Source organism: Caretta caretta, chromosome 5 (assembly GCF_965140235.1).
Source record: "Caretta caretta isolate rCarCar2 chromosome 5, rCarCar1.hap1, whole genome shotgun sequence".
In the NCBI taxonomy this organism is placed as follows: domain Eukaryota; kingdom Metazoa; phylum Chordata; order Testudines; family Cheloniidae; genus Caretta; species Caretta caretta.
In genome coordinates, this window is record NC_134210.1 from 53,863,321 (window position 1) to 53,882,855 (window position 19,535).

Sequence of the window (19,535 nt, forward strand, 5' to 3'; positions counted from 1 at the left end):
CTGGCTTTATAAAATTACATTGCCTGAGACATGAATTTCTAGATGCAATACAAACAATTAACCTAAATTAAAACCAGCCATCTAGGCTAAATCTTAGCATTTTCTTGTTCAGAGCAAAGCCATTGAGATTAAAGGCTGTGCATAATTATGAGTAGAATATTTTGAATTTTGTTAAAAAAACCTGGGGGAATTATTATGTAGGTTTAAAACTTCAGAACTATAATGATAAAAAAGAGATTGGAAACAGTTTTTCATTAAACTAGGCATGGGCATGGTGACTTATAATAGGCTGATTTAAACTTTTTATAGTTCATTTCATCTCATTATGTGAGATTTTGAATACGTTTATTAATAAACCAGTGCTTACAGTTAAAGGTCTCATAAATGGGCTATTAATTTAGGGGATTCTATTCTAAAGACCTCACTGCCTGCTTAACTTCACTTCCATCTGAAACAAGTGTCCAACTGGTGATATTACAATGCCTGTTGATTTGAAATGAATGATTAGAAAATAATACGTATGAATTTGAAATTTGGGTAGCACCAGTGAAGTCTAAGTGAAGTCCCTTCACCAACATCTGCTGATGAAGTGGAGGGGTAGGGGATGAGGTCCACTGGCCAAAACCATGTAGGAGCCATGTATGTGTAACATGCAAACAAGGAGTTGTGCTAGGAAAGTATTTTTGGGGTGGAGGTTGGGAAGATTCCAGAAACCCCTTTCCTGTGACACACCCTTTTTTTTCCCACTTGGTGTAGGAAACCAATAGAAAACCAGATGGCCTTTCAACATTTTCCATTCAGTCTCATATAGTTCTTGCTGTTGTCATTGAAATTTGTATAAGAATAAAAAGGAACACCCTTTCAGAATAAACCCTCATGCTTAGGGTATTTTTTTGAGGACTCAAGCCCTCCTCCAAAGCCCATCCAAGTCAATAGCACTCTTTCCATTGATTTCTATAGGCTTTTTAGGGTTGCCAGGTGTCCAGTTTTTGACTAGAAAGTCCGGTCGAAAGGGGAACCTGACTGTGTCCAGTCAGTACTACTGACTGAACCCCAAAGTCTGGTTAGTGTGGATAGGAGACGCATGGAGGAGGCAGATCATCACCCATACCAGCCCCTACACAGCTGGGGCCACATCCTGCCTGCACTGAGCAGCTGCAGCTCCCAGTCCCGGCACTGCAGGCGAGTCCCTCCTGATCTGAGCAGAGGGGAGCGGGTGGTGGGGGGAGCAGAGAGGGAAGAGCAGCAAGCGACGACGGGGGGGGGGGTGTGTGGGAGGGGGGAGAGGAAGAGGAGTGAATGACAGGGTGGGATCTTGGGGGAAGAGATAGGGCCTTAGGAGTGGGACCTCAGGGTGAAAGGGCAGGGGTGGGGCTTTGTGGGGGAAGAGGCAGGGCAGGGAAGGTTCTGGCACTTCTTCTGGAGTGCCCAGTATTTAAATATTACAAAGCTGGCAACTGATCAGACCCTAATCCCCCTCCTGTGGGTAAGGCACACATGAAAGAAATTTGCCTGAAAAGCTGATGGAGGGTTCAAAATTCATTTGGCCCCTATCAACAAATAAGAACCAGTAAAACTGTGGTGATGGGTCACAGCTGCTACTTATGAGTTTAATGAGGTGTAGCTCACCTTAGCATTTGGGGGCAGGCCTGTGGAAAACATGTCTCCTCCCAGCGCCTCCAAATGTCATAAATCCCTGATTAGCACTATCACATCACTTTGCACAGAATAGGACTAAGAGCTTTGGGGAAGGTTAACAAGATAATATTTTGGTGCCTGACTTCTATTGATATGAATGGACTTCCAACCTCAGTGAGCCTGCACGTGGCTGAACTTGCCCAATATGTGAGCTGAGCCCAGACAGGGACAGTATTTGTGAGAGGTGGCTGCAGGCCATCCACTTACAGCAGCTGGAGGAGAAGCAGCCCTGGAGTTGCTTCCTGCAGCAGCAGGGGAGATGTCATTTTGTTTCTCTCAGCCCAAAAGCTTGATAGTGACCAAAGCCCCAGCTATACAATGGAGAGACTGAGCCCCAAGACTCCACTATACCTGTAAGGACTAGCTGCCAGCTAAGCCAATAGACTCCCCCACCCAGTTCCAGGAGCCATGGTGGTCAGGGCTTGAGGCTACCAGGGACCTCCTTCACCTGAATGGGAGAGCTGTTGGGCTTCCCAGTGTTGGGGTAGCCAACCTACACCCAGTAAGCCAGGCCTATATCCAGTAAGGGACCCTAGACCTTCACAGTGAGCTCTAGTTCCACAAACAGCTAAAGCCTGTGGGGAGACTTTGAAGCATTTTTGTTGTTTTTACCTGATTAGTTGATATTTAGTGTTTATTAGTGTGGGATTAGCTGGTTACTTATTTAATATCCCAACTTCCCTTACCTGTTCCCTTTCCCTGCTTTTAATTTATCCCTATCCTGTCAAGGGATAAAATGTTTTTTTATCCTTATCTTTTGGCCCTTGATTTCCTGTATATATAATAATGTCCTAGAGGTCATTGAGCTGTCTATTAGTTTATGCACCCAAGCACTAGGCCGAAGCAGTGAACACAAACAACCCCTTGGTCCAAAGGTTGGTCGCTGAGCCTTCGAGGAGGGCAGAATAAGGAGCTCTACCACTCTTGGTAGAGCAGAGGTGCCCCCAGAAGGGGCTGTGACAGATAAGACAAACACAGGCATATCTTTCTTGAGACTATAGTATTCACCTCATGAATGTTCTCTGTACAGGTTATAGGTATCTCTGTTGGCTAGGGATTATATTCTATGCCATGGGGGAGGGCTATTGCAGCACCTCCAGGAAATAAAAACAGTGGTGGGTAATTACTGCAAACCCTGGGAACAGTAAACAGGTCAAGAGATGCTTGCCTCCTAGCTCCCCATCTAGCTTGCCACCCCCTGAGGGGGTTTGGATATACTGATTCTGGCTGGGTTCAAGAGCCCCAGAAGACAAAGGAAGAGCCTGGGTAAAGGGCCAGCTTGAACTGACAGAGAGATCTTCATTTTGATAAAAAAAGATGACATGCCTTTTGTCCTGCCGAAGGGTTGGAAGGACTGGAACCTGCCAGGGACTCCCTAGGAGTGAGGGAGGGGGAGGCACTGGTAAGCTTAAATCTGCATTAGACCTTGTTATGGTTTTATATGCTTTCTCTGTAAAGCTTTTATCCTAAAATCATGTACTTTGCTGTGGGCAGAGAACCTCTTTCCTCCACCTTTGGAAAAGCTGTTTGGTTACTGGCAACTGCTGGCATAGCCTTTGGAGAGGAAGCAAAGCACAGGGGCTGGAGAGTAGTCAGACCGGCTGGGATAAACACAGTGAAGTGCAAAGAAGCTGTGAGTCTAAACCCTTGGTCAGAAAGAAAAGAGTCACAAGTCTCTGCCCAGAGAGAGGTGACAGCTAGAGCTCTGAGACCCAAGAGGGAATTCCTTGAGCAGACCATGAAGGGGAATCAGAGGTGCAGTTACCCCCAAACTGTGACAGAGCTACATAGGGGGAAAGGATAGAATTTAAAAAAATGAAATCTGAGTTTGCCCTTAGCATTTCTAGTTTTCCCACAGTGGTTGGTGCTGGAGAGGGAATGGACACTGACATCATGGGTCCCAGATGCTGGCTCTGATGGCTGAGATTCACTGCCCCATACCTAACCTCTTCCATGAGGGGCTTTGGACTACTGAGTCCGTGCTGTGTGAGGACTCTCTGGATGTGGTTCTGGCCCACCCTTATTTTCATACTTGCTTTTATAGCATATGGTTCATGAAACTCACTTACTCTCCTGACTCAGTGAGACTTCTTCTAGTGAGGGTGAATAAGTGAATTAAACCTCAGTGGAATGAAATTTGTTCCAAATCCAACTGATAAGCCTGTAGATCCAAAACTTTTTGGCATAGCAGTGGTAGTGAATCAGCCTTTGTCTGCAACAAAAAGCTTGGCTTCCCCATCTAGCTTGTTGTATTTGACAGCAAAAGAAAGAAGCTTTGGTCAGGTGTTTTTTAAAACTAAGCAATGCGAATACTCACAACAGGAAAATCCCGGAGATTCTTTGTATTCTCTGACTGCTGAGGGTAGGGAATCAACTTGAGACATGATCTGAGAAAGGGGCCAAGAATAATACATGTTGCATTATTGTCTGTAATCAAAATATTGTCATGGTTTCCATTTCGCCCTTGCTATTGCAGGGCATGGTCAGAGCTAGTTTTTCCTCCCACTTCTGCTGCAGGCCTTGGGTTTGCCTTAATAATTTTGCTGAGTTACCTCTCAGCATGAACTCCAGCTATCAAAACATTACAGATCTCAGTTAACTTCTTGGCATTTTTTTCAAGAAGAAAAGTTGATTCTTCATGGCTTTGGAGATGGGGGCTATGTCATCCACTCGCCTGCCAAACGAGTTTTCTGTGAGTGTGAAAAAAGTGCACTCCTAATGTTTTGGTTGGGAAACCTTGGAGTTTCCAGACAGCATAATTAAGCAGCTCACGATGTGTGATGGCAGTAATCCCTCTGCTAAGTATGAGACTTAACGCCCCCATGCACAAGGGAGGAGTTATTTTGAGAGAATACACCGCTAGTTAAATATATTTTATTAGTTTCATCAGCAACTTTTAAAGCTTCTTTGAGGAAGTCTGTAAGGGCCAAATTCTTCTTTCTGTTTGGTAGGTCAGAGGGGATAAGTGCCAACAGCAGCCAAATTTGACCAGTAGCAGTGGAAGCCAGGACTGGCACCTAAGTGAACTCTGTTTCCCAAATCACATTGATGGCCTCTCTGCCAATTTTGAAATAGGAGATGGGGTGCAGAGCCTGAGCACATCTGCTCTATGTAGCATCATTTCCTAGCACAGTCTTGGGATTTCCATATGAAATCCCTAGAGGAGTTAAATGAGCTTATTTTCAGCATTAACTCTTACTCCTCACATTTACCTCTTCAGTGCTAAGGGAATAGTATGTGGAGAAGACACAAGTGGGGAGCATCATGTATAAGTTGTGCTACGATGAAAGGAAGGACCAGGGATACAATGAAGTGAGATTGGCTCTTTCTTCAGATACCCCAAGATACGAAGGATTTCCCCATTGTAATTGGGACATATGTAGAGGGTGGAGTGCTGGTGGGGTGCAGAGAGCACAAGTAAGTCCTTCCCTCCCATCCGTTCCCCTAGAGTACATGCACAAGAAACTCCAATAATTTGTCAACCAGCTGTTCCTGAGAAAAGAGGATACCAATTAATTTTGTCCTCTGCACTCACTACACCAACATGTTTGACTAGGGGTAGCAGCATGCCCCCTGTGTTCCCCAGCATTTGTCTATAGGGTGATAATGAGGGAGTATATGGCTCACTACTTCCTATTGGAGTAGTAAGGGCCACTACAGCGCCATGTCTTCATCAACCACCATTTGGGCAGAGAACCTCTTTCCTCCTCTTCCAGAAGTAGTTTGTTCTTACAGCCATTAATGAGCTCTAAAACTTCTTTTAAATTAAAGTGAGAACCAAGGAACTGGACGACAGACACTGGTCTTACTCAGCCCCATGCACATATTATAATTCTCTTTCTCGTTTAAGTCTCAGAAATCAGGTATGTTTGGTACTAGTGTAAGTCAGATCAGTACCTCTGGACTACCTGATAATTGGCTTGGAAATATTTCTCCTATGTGCCCAGTGGACGGAGGAAACTTTTTTTTTGTTTTGGAAAACTGCAGGGGAACTTTTAAAAGTTTTCAGATTTTATAACCAGACTCATCTACAGGTTTGAGAGTTTTGCTTGATTTTGGTTTTATATTTGGTCGTGATGGTTATTACACTGTTGTAAATGCAGGTCAAATTAACACTGACACATAGACTTGTAGTTTCTTTTCATATTGGACAGGCTGATTGCAGGCTAATTTCTGGTTGTGTCAATGTGTGGTTAATTGGAATTTGGTCTTGACAAATCTACTGGGGTATTTTTAAACGAGAGGTTTTGGATTCTAAGTATCTAATTTCTTGGCTTGAACAAATGCAAACTGCCATTATTTTAACATAGTTTTTTTTCACATTAGCATTCTTGAAATAAATTAATTTTTACACAATACACGATGGAATGACAACAGTATTTTGCTGATTGCTTTGCCACCTTTTTGCATTCTTTGTGCCTTCAGCTCCAAAAAGCCCAATATCATGTCAAATAGGTGCTAATGGGCATAAAGCTGGACTCTCTTCGGGCAGATTGCCCCGTTTTAGTTAGTTTACATTTTTCTTTAAATGCATTTTTTGTTTTCAGCATTTATGAATTTTTTGCTCATAAACTGAGCTTCAGACACAGATGGCATCTTTGTTACACCAGCAGAATTTAGGAAACAAACCAAATAACTTGGCCTCTGGTCTATCGTTAGACAGATTCAGTAGAAAGAAGGACACTCTACCCACCACTCAAATGTGCAGTATTATTAACTTTGCAAATGCAGGCAGATTGCAAGGGTTTCTTCCATATAAACAGCTCTTTGTGTGACACTGATGGATAGATTTTCAGCAGGGCATAGGCACAATATGAAAATTTGAAAAAGTGTTCCCACCGTTTGCAGGTGTAAATCCAGTAACAAGAGGCAGAAGTATGCAGAATGGTATGCACGATTCAATGTGTGGGTGCAAAAATGTGGGCCCCAAGTTTCCACTATTTAAATCTGAAATTTCGTGGTGTTGTAATTGTAGGGGTTCTGACCCAAAAAGGAGTTGGGGGATCACAAGGTTATTGTATGGGGATGGGGGAGGGTGGCATGGTGTGGTATTGCCACCCTTATTTCTGCACTGCTGCCTGCAGAGCTGCGCCCTAAGTCAGCAGCCGCCACTCCCCGGCTGCCCAGCTTAGAGGGCAGCAGCACAGAGGTAAAGGTGGCGTGGTATGGCATTGAGACCCTTACTTCTGCTCTGCTGCTGGTGGGGCACCACCTTCAGAGCTGGTCGCCCGGCCAACAGCTGCCACTGTCTGGCCACTCAGCTCTGAAGGCAGCACAGAGGTAAGGGTGGCAATACCACCGTTCCCCCTAAAATAACCTTGTGACCCTCCTGCAACTCCTTTTTGGGTCAGGATCCCCAATCTGGGAAACGTTGGTCTCCCCTGGGAAATCTGTATAGTATAGGGTAAAAGCACACAAAAGACAAGATTTCATGGTCCATGATGCATTTTTCATGGCTGTGAATTTGGTAGGACCCTGCCTATAATAGTAGGCATACTCCCCTTGTGATCTAAGGAGCTCAAAGAAGCATTTTGCCTCCTGATGCTACTCAGTGTGATGCAATTCTGTGCTGTCCCTTACTCTGAACCATCCTTAGCAGGTCTAGTCTGACCCTTAATGGCTACAGTGATTTATCCCTAGGTTAGAATTTCCCTACAATTTATATAAGGAAACTCATGCCATGAAATTGATATTACAGCTGTAATAATAAATCACAATGCTTCTAAGAACAAGAAAAAAATTAGCCCAGTGCCTGCTTTCACACTTGCATTCCTTTCAGGCCTAAACCAAGGGTAATATTGAGGTGACTGGACCTGCTCATGGGGATGCAGTCTCTCCATCTGTCTTTTGCTAGGTTATCTAGAGACAAATACATAGGTGAGACAGATCATATGTCTAATGTGGCTAAGCAGCTCTCCCCAGCAATAGGAACCTTTGTATTCTGGTCCACCGATGGGAGAAGATGGGAGAAAAATCAACTTCTCATAACAAGCATCTTGAGTTTACACTACTCTCTTTAAGTGAACATTTTTTAACTTTATATTTCATTAGCTACAATCTTAAGGCTAGACAGAGGAAGGTGTCAAACATTGCACCATTCCCAGGATATGGGTTTTAAGTTTGTTATTATTTTGGTGGGTGAAGGAGCAGCTCTGATTCTAAAACAAAACTCCAAAAAAGATCATTCACAAAAGGGCTATTTACATTGGAACTGATTCTAAGACACAGGAATCATTTTGTTCAAACTCCATCAGTAATTTATAAGTGGAAAGGTGTTACTTGGAGATTAATATTCACTTGAAGCCAAAGTGCACAAGGGAGCTTCTGGACTAATTTGTCTATTTCAGCTAAAGTCTCAGACTCAGGGCATACCATAATGTGTCCAGTGCTGATTCTTTTTTTCTTTTCATTGGGCATGCTATCAGTAGTTGACCTGTAGAAGTATCACTCTGAAAATTGATTTAGAGCAGCCAGTAAAGAGCATTTGTATTCTTTGAGCCTTGAGAGAGATCCTAGTGATGACTAGAAGGGCCAAGTAAGAGGCCTGCAGATGTAAGAGAGTACATTTGCTTTCACTGAGAAAAATAAAAGCACTATCAAACCATGTTCCAGGTTCACTAAGTGCACTGAAGTCACAATGCCTGTTTCAGCCCAGGGCTCAAGTAGAAGTCACATATGGTTTGGCTCCCCTGTGCCCTGCCTGCATGTTGAGGGGAGGAGTCTGTCTCCAACACCTGCATAATTCCCTCACAAAAAGGTCACAGATTCAATCTCTGTACTGTGTGGTGAGTGGGTGAATTTTATGTGCATGTATATAGTGTGAATTTTGGGCAGATTTAGTTCTCTGGCCACAGAGCACACATGCAAAATTTGAAGGGAAAGGCCATGTTATAAATATCTTACAGGGGGAATGGGACTAAATTGAGTTGGTAATGGAAAGTGAGTCTCAACCTTAATAATGGAGAGGCAGTCGGAGCTGGAGTATCAAGAGGGAACTGTTCGGTAAAACTCACCATTGTTTTTATTCCTTAGGTGATGTGTTCCATGTGACACTGCCCAACAAGCTAACCTTTGAAGAAGCTAAGAAGCAGTGTGAGAAAAGGGATGCAGTTCTTGCTACAGTGGGCGACCTGCATGCTGCCTGGAGGAGTGGCTTTGACCAATGTGACTATGGCTGGTTAGCTGATGGCAGTGTGCGTTATCCTGTGTCTGTGGCCAGAATCCAGTGTGGAGGAGGTTTACTTGGGGTGAGAACCCTGTATCGCTATGAGAACCAAACAGGCTTCCCCTACCCACATAGCAAGTTTGATGCCTACTGCTTTCAACGTAAGCTTTTTTTATTATGATTTTAAGCATGCATTTCGGTCACAAAAGGGTTTAACCTGCCATTTTGCTTGATTCCATTGCTTACAAAGCATGTATATTGTGACAAAAGCATTTCATTACTGTGGCTTTACAGAACAAACAAAGAAGCCAACCAGAAACAACTGTGTTAAAATAACATTAAGGACAAGGCAAAGAACTATGGAGAGAGGAAATATTGAGATTAAGTTAATCTGTGTCCTGTTGTTCCTCAACAGTGTGGCAAACATTTTTCAACAGCCTCCCATGGTTTACTGGATTTCTTAGTGCTGTGGAATTGCAGGTGATGCAGTGCCTGGCGAAAGTGTGCCTGAGTTAAGGCATCAAGGCCTGATCTTGCAACCCATACTGACAGTGGTATTCCTTTTGATTGACATCAATGAAATCCTTATTTCCATGACTAGTCCCATTAAAGTTAAGGAGTAAGAAGTATTTGCATGAGTAAACATTGAAGTATTGGGCCTTTAATTCAGGACTTCTGGTTTTTTGGGGTCCTGTTCAGTGACAGTAAGTCACACCCACTCAGTGTGTCACTCTGTCTCCGTCTAGTGGAGGCTGCGACACATATAGAGGTTGATGGGCCTGCTACAGAGCTAGGTCCTTAGCTCAAACAGTAAAGGCTACGTTTTATGATCCCAATATCCCAGTTCAGCCCTCGTGCCTGATGACATACCCAAGGGTGTGGCATAACATGACATGTTAACTGCTCTCAACTCTAAGTGAAGGTAGTGGGAGCTGAAGATGCTCAGCACATTGCTGTACTGGGTGCTCTTGTTTTTTGTATTTTTAAATAGTTTTTTTTCTACTGGTTGTGGGTCAGATCTTATAAAACTTTGCTCACAAAAATAGTCTCATTGACTTCAGAGGGACTACATGTATAAATAAAGACTATATTCATGCAGGATTGGTGGCTTACTCATCTAGAGTTTGTCTTACAACTCAAGTGGGAGATGACTCAATATATTTGCAATTTGTTTGTTTATGATCATTTTAAAGTATAATGGGTGAAATTCACCCTATTGTGGAGGGACTGCAGAAGACTCTCCAATGGGTTGGAATAGTGGCTGTTCTGGGGAGGAGGTTGTTTGAATTGAAGGCTGGAAGCCTATCCTCAGTTAGAACATTGGATTTCACCTCCCCAGCCCAGTTGCTCTTCACTCACATAGAGTCTGGCTACTGCGCATTAGGTGTATAGAGTGAATTTCACCCTATGAAAATATAATTTGTATTTTCCACTTTGTACTTTATCCTTTCAGGAAGTTTTTCTTAAAGCAAATTTTGACATACCCCGGGGCTTATAAATATCCTTCACAAGAATTTGCATGGGGTCATTGGGGTTTTTTCCTTTACTTTTGTGTATTTGCACAGAGGCTCACACCATCTGATCCACTAGATTTAGACCTTACTCAACACTCTCCTTACTCATAACTTGCTCAGGAAAATCTCCTACTGATCATTGAAGAGTTACAGCTTGTTCCTGCCAGATACTGAGCACCGAGGAGACCTGCGTGAAATTTGATAGTTGGATTGACCAAAACATTTTCTGAATTCATATTGAATTCACAACAATTGTTTTGATTAGGATTAAAAAAAAGAACTAGATAAATTCATGGAGGATAGGCCCATCAATGGCTATTAGCCAGGATGGGCAGGCATAGTGTCCCTAGCCTCTGTTTGCCAGAAGCTGGGAGTGTGCGAAGGGGGAATGAATCACTTGATGGTTACCTGTTCTGTTCGTTCCCTTTGAAGCACCTGCCATTGGCCACTGTCAGAAGACAGGATACTGGGTTAGATGGACCTTTGGTCTGACCCACTATGGCTGTTCTTATGTTCGGAAGAAAAAGAAACCGCAAAAAAAACCAAACCAAAACAAAACAACCCTGAAAAAAATTGAAATGTTTCATTTCCACATTTTTAAATGAATAGTTTCAATTTTTCAATTCAAAATGACTTTTCATTTTGAAATTTACTTCAATTTTGTTAGTAAAATAGGAAAACATTTTTAAAAGCTCAAACGTGAAATGACATTTTATTTCAGGTCAAACAAAATGTTTTATTTGATGCTAAACAAAAAGTTTCACTTTTCAGCTTTCCAAAAATTTCAAAATACCTTTTTTCAATTTTTTGAACGGCCAGTAAACTGAAAAAATCAGATAGCTCTACTTATGAGAGGGATTGGGTATCTTCAAGTCCCTTAGATCAGTGCTACTCAAAGTGGTGGTCTGCGGACCGGTGCTAGTCCGCGAGCCATCGGCTGCCAGTCTGCGCGCACATTGGAAAAAAAAATTGCCAGTTCCCCACATCACATAGCTTGAGAAGCACTGCCTTAGATGTCAATGGAAGAGCATCCAGCTCCTCTGAGTTGGCACCTGGCAAGATCAGGCCCTTGATGAATACAGAATATGGCTCAAACACACTCACGTATTTGTTTCCATAAACAGAGAGGTAACTGGTGAACTCTGTGTCACCAGATTGTATGTAGCATTTGGTTTTATTTAGTACTGGTGCAATATTGAATGCAATTCAAAATGCTAGAGAATACTTTTTGAAGCAATTCACTATATTTCCATACCATATGAGTTTTGTTTATTGTTTTTCATATAAAAGGGTTGAAGTTATACATTGTCTTTTTTTGGTTTGCAAATTAATAAAATCTTTACATCTGTGAACATTGTCTGAAACACAAAAGCAAAGAAAAAAAACACAATGACCCCATGCAAATTCTTGTGAAGGATATTTATATTTACATGGCTCCTCAAGGACTGTGCACCTGTTTGCCTTTCTTCCCTCGAAGAGCTAGGATCCAGAAAGGAGGGAGGGGAAAGGAGGAGAAGCTAAGAACCTACCTAATCTCTGACTCCGCCTGCAAAACAAGGCCAGCATACTGGTAGCAGCGGCTGGCTCTGATGGAAAGTGAAACTGTTCACTCTTTGTGTACAAGAGTCAACACGAGAGAGATTGTGACATAGTTAACAATCTCTCTGTGGCTCTCCCTAAGGTGAGACAGCTCCACACTGCACTCAGGACTGTGGCTTAAATGTCACAGTCTAGCTCAGAGTGTCACATGAAAATGCAATGTACAGTCACTGTGAGGCTCTGTGTGATACCATAATCCCTGATCTGCAGCTCAGGCGCAACTGTTCCATATGAAACTGGTTAAGAGCCCTCCTTTGCAACAGTCACCACACTGCAATCTTGGTTTCTTAAACCCTTGCACAAAACCTCAGTAAAATGCTTAGTGCTCTGTCAGTATTTTCATAATGTATCTTGTTATATTTTCCCCCTAATACTTGAATCCTGACATTTAGGGGACTTGTGTTAATGGAAAGTAAGTTTAAATAATTGTTACATTCATTTATTAGATCAGAGGCTGCTAATTGGAAACACACAGCATTCCTCTGTGGCAAAATCAAGCAGAGTTATCTAGGTAGCGCCAGGGCCTAAAGTCTGCAAAACAGATGTTTTTATTGTTGAAAGCAGTAATGTCACATTTTTACTGTGTCCCAGTAAACTTTCCTCTGCCTCATAGATTCGAAGGCCAAAAGAGACCATTGTGATCATCTAGTCCAGAGGTGGGCAAACTACGGCCCGCGGGCCACATCCGGCCCAAGGGACCCTCCTGCCTCGGCCTTGAGCTCCCGGCTGGGGATGCTAGCCCCCGGCCCCTCCCCTGCTCTCCCCACTCCCCTGCAGCCTCAGCTCGCCATGCCGCCAGCACTCTGGGCGGCGGGGCTGCAAGCTTCTGCCAGGCAGTGTGGCTTCCAGAGCCGCCGGCCTGCCCCAGTGCTCTAGACTGCATGGCAGTGTGGCTGGCTCCGGCCGGGCAGCGCGGCTGCCAGTCCTGGCGCTCTGAGCGGCAAGGTAAAGGGGTGGGGAGCGGGGGGTTGGATAAGGGGTAGGGGGTCCTGGGGGGCAGTCAGGGGACAGGGGACAGTTGGATAGGCATGGGAGTCCCGGGGGAGGAGCGGTCTGTCAGGCGGCAGGGGTGTGGATAGGGGTTGGGGCAGTCGGGGGACAGGGAGCAGGGGGGCTTGGATGGGGGGTGGGGTCCTGGGGGGGCAGTTGGGGCAGGGGGTCCCGATCAGGGGACAAGGAGTGGGGGGGTTGGATGGGGCAGGGGTTCTGAGGGGGGCAGTCAGGGGGCAGGAAGTGGGAGGGGATGAATGGGGGCAGGGGCCAGGCTGTTTGGGGAGGCACAGCCTTTCCTACCTGGCCCTCCATACAGTTTCGGAACCACGATGTGGCCCTCAGGCCAAAAAGTTTGCCCACCCCTGATCTAGTCTGACCTCCTATGGAACACAGGCCATAGAACTTCCCCTAAATAGTTCCTAGAGCAGATCATTTAGAAGAACATCCAATCCTGATTTAAAAATGGTTAGTAATGGAACTTGTTCCAAAGGTTAATTACCCTTACTGGTTAATTACCGTCAAAAAATTGTCTTTTTTCCGGCCAGAATTTGTCTAGCTTCAACTTCCAGCCATTGGATTGTGTTATACCTTTCTCTGTTAGAGTGAAGAGCCTTTTATTAAATATTTGTTCCCCATGTAGATACTTATAGACTTATAGACAATCAAGTCACCCTTAAAGCTTCTCTTTGTTAAGCTAATTAGACTGAGGTCCTTGAGTCTCTCACTATAAGGCATATTTTCTGGTCCTTTACCCATTCTCGTGGCTCTTCTCTGAACCCTCTCCAATTTATGAATATTCTTATTGAATACTGGGCACCAGAACGGGACATAATATTCTTGCAGCAGTTGCACCAGTGCCAAATCCAGAGGTAAAATAACTTCTCTACTCCTACTCCTAGTCGGGGAGAGGGAGAGCTCAGTAGTTTGAGCATTGGCCTGCTAAACCCAGGGTTGTGAGTTCAATCCTTGAGGCGGCCATTTAGGGATCTGGGGCAAAAATTGGGGATTGGCCCTGCTTTGAGCAGGGGGTTGGACTAGATGACCTCCTGAGGTGGTCCCTTCCAACCCTCATATTCTATGATTTACTGCTGCTTCTATGATTCTATGATTTACTCAAGATTCCCCTGTCTATGCATCCAGAATCGCATTAGCTCTTTTGGCCACAGCATCACATTGATGTGCTCATGTTCAGCTCCCTAATCTTTCTCATACTACTGCCTGAAAGCCAGTGATTTAACTTTTTGAATGTAATGCACATTATGCATTTGGTATGAAGTGAAATGGCAATGATTAAGGACCTCAGTTTACCACTTTCACTCATGCTGAATAATATCCTCTGTGTCTTTGAGTAGTACAATTGGAATATGTGGGACACATGTAAACATATGCTTCTCCGCTCCAGAGAGAGTGGCTGACTCTGGCCCTTGTGGAGCCAGCTAGTGGATTAGATTTTTCAAATGCTCCAAAGCAACAGATCTGTGCCAGAGTAGGCATCTGTCTTAATCATTATCAAAACAAACCTTGTATTTAAAAAAGGAGACACCTCTTCCTTCAGCCCAGCATGAAGTCTTTATTGTGATTCAAACTCTCCTTGGTGGAAATTCTATATATTGAATTTAATTTTGCAGTTAAAGTTAGAAGAAACCTCCAACCCACATTCTGAAGATTGCTAGCACAAAGCACAATTTATTAGCTTCAGATAAAATCATGAGCCAAGAAAAAAATCTATCTATAGTACAGTTAAGTTTAAGATTTTACTTAGTTTGCTTTCCAGTTGCAAAACCATACTGTACAAATAGTCTTGACTTTGGAAAATGAAATGGGCTCAGACTAATAATTTGAGATGTGAAGTCTAAAGTCTTGTTTTTTAAAAATAAGAGACCATCACTTTGATCATGTATTTTTTTTTCTCTACAGAAACCATATGGCTTATTATCTTTCATTTTCTTCTTGGTTGCTTACAGATGTGTCTGAAGTCTTCTTGAAGTTTAACCTCTATTAATTGGTTTATTGTGTTTATTTCCTACAGCTCATGTTTAGTCCCTTATTCTGCAAGGTACTTGAGATCATGCCTAAAGCATTGACTTTGACCGTAGAGTTAGGCATGTACTCCAGGACGTTGCTGCATCAAGGCTATCATCAAAAAAGTCTTTTATCTGTTAAAAGCTAAGACTGCTTTTGGTGGGATAGGGAATGTTAAAAAAGAATTAATTAGAAAGCAAAATTTGCTGAACACTGATGCTCAGCTGCAGTGGAACAAAATATTATTTCAGCCAAAAGTGACTTCATTTCTAATGGATACTGGTTTTATGGCTACTCATTACAGAGAGGAAAAGGGTTTTTTTGTTTTCTTCTCTTAGGGTTTGATTGAAAATACACTGAAGTCTGTGGGGGTCTTTCCACTGACTTCATTAGGCTTTGTATCAGGCCCTTAATACTGCAGCAGCTAGAGAGTAAATCATGGACTACTTTTTTTATCAACTATTGATTGGAGTATGGAGGGGTTATTTTTTTTTGTGACTCACTTCAAAAAGTGGACTTGATGAGCTTCTGCATGGACATGTTTGCTGGGCGTGTTTCATAAAGTACTGATGTAGTAGTATAAGGCCCTAATTCATCTAGATACTTAAATGCTGTATGCCTCAACTTAATCATGTGAATATTTCTATTTATTTCAAAGGGACTATTCAAGTGCTTAAAGTTAGACATATGCTTAAGTGTCTTATTGAACTGGGCCCTAAGTATCCTGAAAATGTAGACATACTTTATTTGTAAAATGTAAGTAAAATTAGTATTGTCTGCCTCTAGAGAGTAAATTAGAGATACATTTCTTATTAAACTTCTCAGTTTGTGGTCTCAAAGTTAAAGCATTTTGTTCTCAAGCCATATAGTGTGTTTTCCTAGATAAAATTATTAGGTCTTAATATAACTTCATTTTAATGACCTTATTTAAACAACAGTGAAGAAGGAAGAAAGCTGTTCCAGAGTGAAAGCATAAAGTAAACAGTTGGAGAATGAAAAAGTACAGTATCTCTACCAATTCACATAAGGTCCATCCAAAATCAACTTCATTCAGGTTGTTCTTAATATAAAAGGAATCAATTGAAAGCAATACAAGATAGCCTTTGATGTAAGCAGCAGTTGTTGAGATAATTTGCTTTCTTGCTGCTAAAAGATTCATGCATTTTATTAGGAAAATCTGTCTCATGTCTTACATCAGAAGAAGCACAAAGAAGACAGCTTCTTGAACACATGGCGCAAGGAATACAGTAATGCAAAACATCTGGATAGAGAAGCAACCAGTTAAAACTGGAGTTGGAACCTATTAAAAAATCAACTTTTTTTTTTTTTGTACAAGGCAGAAAGAAATGCTGGTAGATGTCTTCACTAAGAAGAAGCATCTGTGTATCAGCTAATTCTCTCAGTTAAGTTTACAAATCTGAAACATGTCCATGAAAAATGTATACATCATATTAGTGATAAGGCACTTACCTAGTGTAACTGAAACAATCCTAGAGATGGTGTAAATTAGCACTGCTCCTCAGATTTCAGTTTGTACCAGCAGAAAATTTGGCCACCTATCTATAAACTGAATAGAATTTATATTGTATTCTTCTTCTTCTTTAGGAAACAAAATGCTTGTTTGTTTGTTTGTTAGAGTTGGTCAATTAGTAATTGCTGAACCAAATATCTGATGCATTTGGCCTTATTTTTTTAGTTTGTTTATTTCTGCTCCCTCACTGAATGTCTGAAACTTTTTATCAAGAGATTAGCAGTTAGTAAGTCATGAATAGTAAGTAACTGCATATCAGGCATGAATTTATGGGAAGATGTTGAAACTGAAAATACACAAACTGTGGAAAGTTAGACTGAACAAATAGAGGTGGGTCCAATGAGAACATCTGCAAATGCCTCACTGCAAATCCCTGTACAAGAGGTTGCTGAGATAGAGACTTCAGTTGTAATTCATTAAACTTTTAAGATTTGCAAACATTTTAATGAAAACCTGGCAGTCACCTAAAAAGTCACGAATAACTAGTATTACAAAGCCCTCAAATAGTGGTGAATCACATTCTGTCTCTTTATTCATAAATATATTTTGATTCTGGCTTTATTTTCTATTTTTCCCCACCTCTATTTAATATTCTTTAAAACAAACAATAATCTTTGTTCCCACTTGAACAGACTTTAGAGAGTGGTTCACACAAGAACACCCCCAAACTTCTGGCTTCTGATCCAAACTTAATGAATGGATCTAACTCCATACTGGGTGTGGACCGAACCCTTGGATCCTAATGCTCTGAAATTTGAAGAAGTTTAGATCTGGATTTGGATAAAGCTGGTTGACCACCTCTTTGTCTACTTCAGTGTATAATCTAATAGTTTGTCTGTAAGGGCAACATTTTCAAAATTAGGTGTGTGAAACTTCAAACCTACATTTGTGTAGGCCTAATTTATGCACACAAATATATTATATGCATGAACAAATGCCTACGCCCTGGTCTACACTATAAACTTGTGTTGGTATAACTACATGGTTGCTCAGGGGTGTGGAAGGCTTCTCACATCATCCTAGCAATCGCCTCTCGGGGAGGCGGAATATATTTATGCCAATGGGAGAAGCTCTTCTATTGACAAAGGTAGTTATCCTCATTAAGTGCTACCAGTGCAACTGCACCACTGCAGCACTATAAGTGTAGACAAGCCCTGAGAGACATCTAATTAGCCATGTGCATGTGAAAATACCTGATATGTGCATATGTATTGGGTACTCTTGAGCATTAAACAGATGGATGTGCTCAATTTGCATGTTCCTATATTCTCCCTTAACTTCTTCCCCTTCTCTGCCTGTCCCATTACCTGTTCTAACAATCTTTTCCCTGTGCTCTTCAATTCTGGATGTCTTAGTGGATAGTAGATTCTTCTTTGCTCCATCCTCTGGAATATCTCCTTTCTGTAAATGTGACTCTCTGAATCCTATCTCAAACCTCATCTTTGTCCCTGATCCCTGGCCCTCAAGTAGGAATGATAAAACTTTCATATCATACACTGAGTCTCTGGGTTTCTCTGAGCTCATTCATTAATTCTGAAACCCAACTTTTGGCCTTTGTGCCTGTCTTCCTAAAAAATTGTAACTACATAAATGTCTTGCATGTTTGTGTAGGGATTTTAATTACCTGATTAGATACTTAGCAATGCTTTCATATGAAAGAGGCTGTAGGTTCAATTGTGTTGTGCTGGGACAGTTAGTGCTGACTATGGTGACCAGATAGCAAGTGTGAAAAATCAGGACAGGAGGTGGAGGGTAATAAGACCCTATATAAGAAAAAGCCCCAAATATCGGGACTGTCCCTATAAAATCGGGACATCTGGTCAACCTAGTGCTGACATATTTATGTACTAAAAATCTTGAAATCATCATCTATGTCCTAATAGTGACTCTAAGGGCCATACTCTACTCTTGATCCACAACTGCTGTCCCCTTATTATTTGGTGTCTTAAAGGGCCCAATCCTGCTGTCCTTTCATATATAATGCTCCCAGTTTTGTGTGTGAAGGGAAGCAGGATTATTTTCATTGCAATACAAGGTTTCTGATTTTACCTGTGGGTATTTTTTCGTCCTCCGTGGATTATTGTTCTCACTTTCAGACCTAATCTAAATGCCTGAGAGTACAGTTTAGATGGATTACAGCAAATCTTGTGACATTATTATACAGTGTTTTAGGATGGCATGTTAGTTTCTGTTGCCTAAGCACACTCCTGTTGCTGTCAGGGTTCCCTTTTGTGATTTGTAATTATGTGCTGAAAATATACTAAACTGGTATTTTACTTCCTGTTATACATGTGAATTGTATGCTAAAGTAAGCCTTGAAAAAACACTCATGACATTTGCAATGCAACTAGTACATAGCATAGCATAAAGGCACCAGGGGAAATGGGAAACGTCTCTTCCTTTAACTGCAAGAATTTTCTTATAGACTGAGAGTATGACATGAAAAATTCAACTTCAGCATTTCAGTCAGTACAATAAAGAGCAATATGTTTGTATTTTGTTGACATTATGTTGTATAAAGACCTCTGATAATGTTAATGTAGCACCATGAAACTAATATTACTGACATGCTTTGTTGCTCCTGTTTTTGTTGTTGTTGTTGAGCAATGCAAGAGATTCCCTCCCCCAGGTCTGAGGATGCCTCCCTCACAGCGCTCCCAGCTCAGGGAGCCAAAGACAGGACTTTTGTGAATAATATTATATCCTAAACCAGTGTTTTCCCAACTTGGGATACCGCTTGTGCAGGGAAAGCCCCTGGCGGGCCGGGCTGGTTTGTTTACCTGCTGCCTCCGCAGGTTTGGCCGATGGCGGCTCTCACTGGCCACAGTTCGCTGCTGCAGGCCAATGGGGGCTGCGGGAAGCAGCACGAGCACGGCGTCCCAAGTTTGGGAAACCCTGTCCTAAACTAAAAGTAATAACATTTAATTTCCTTCCATTACTTAAAAACACTTAATAGCACCTCTAAATTAAAAAAACCTCAAAACCTGGTAGACAAATACTTTGGCTAAAGGCA

General features: G+C 42.2%; 1 protein-coding gene across 6 annotated transcripts in view; it reads left to right on the forward strand.

The window, feature by feature from the left end:
- The window catches only part of VCAN (versican), a 136,202-nt gene that overhangs the window by 40,176 nt on the left and 76,491 nt on the right, over positions 1 to 19,535 (forward strand). For all 6 annotated transcript variants that reach the window (XM_048850442.2, XM_048850440.2, XM_048850441.2 and 3 more), the window contains exon 6: positions 8,731 to 9,024. In XM_048850442.2, coding sequence (XP_048706399.2) covers positions 8,731 to 9,024 — 294 coding nt within the window. The remainder of the gene's footprint in view (positions 1 to 8,730; positions 9,025 to 19,535) is intronic.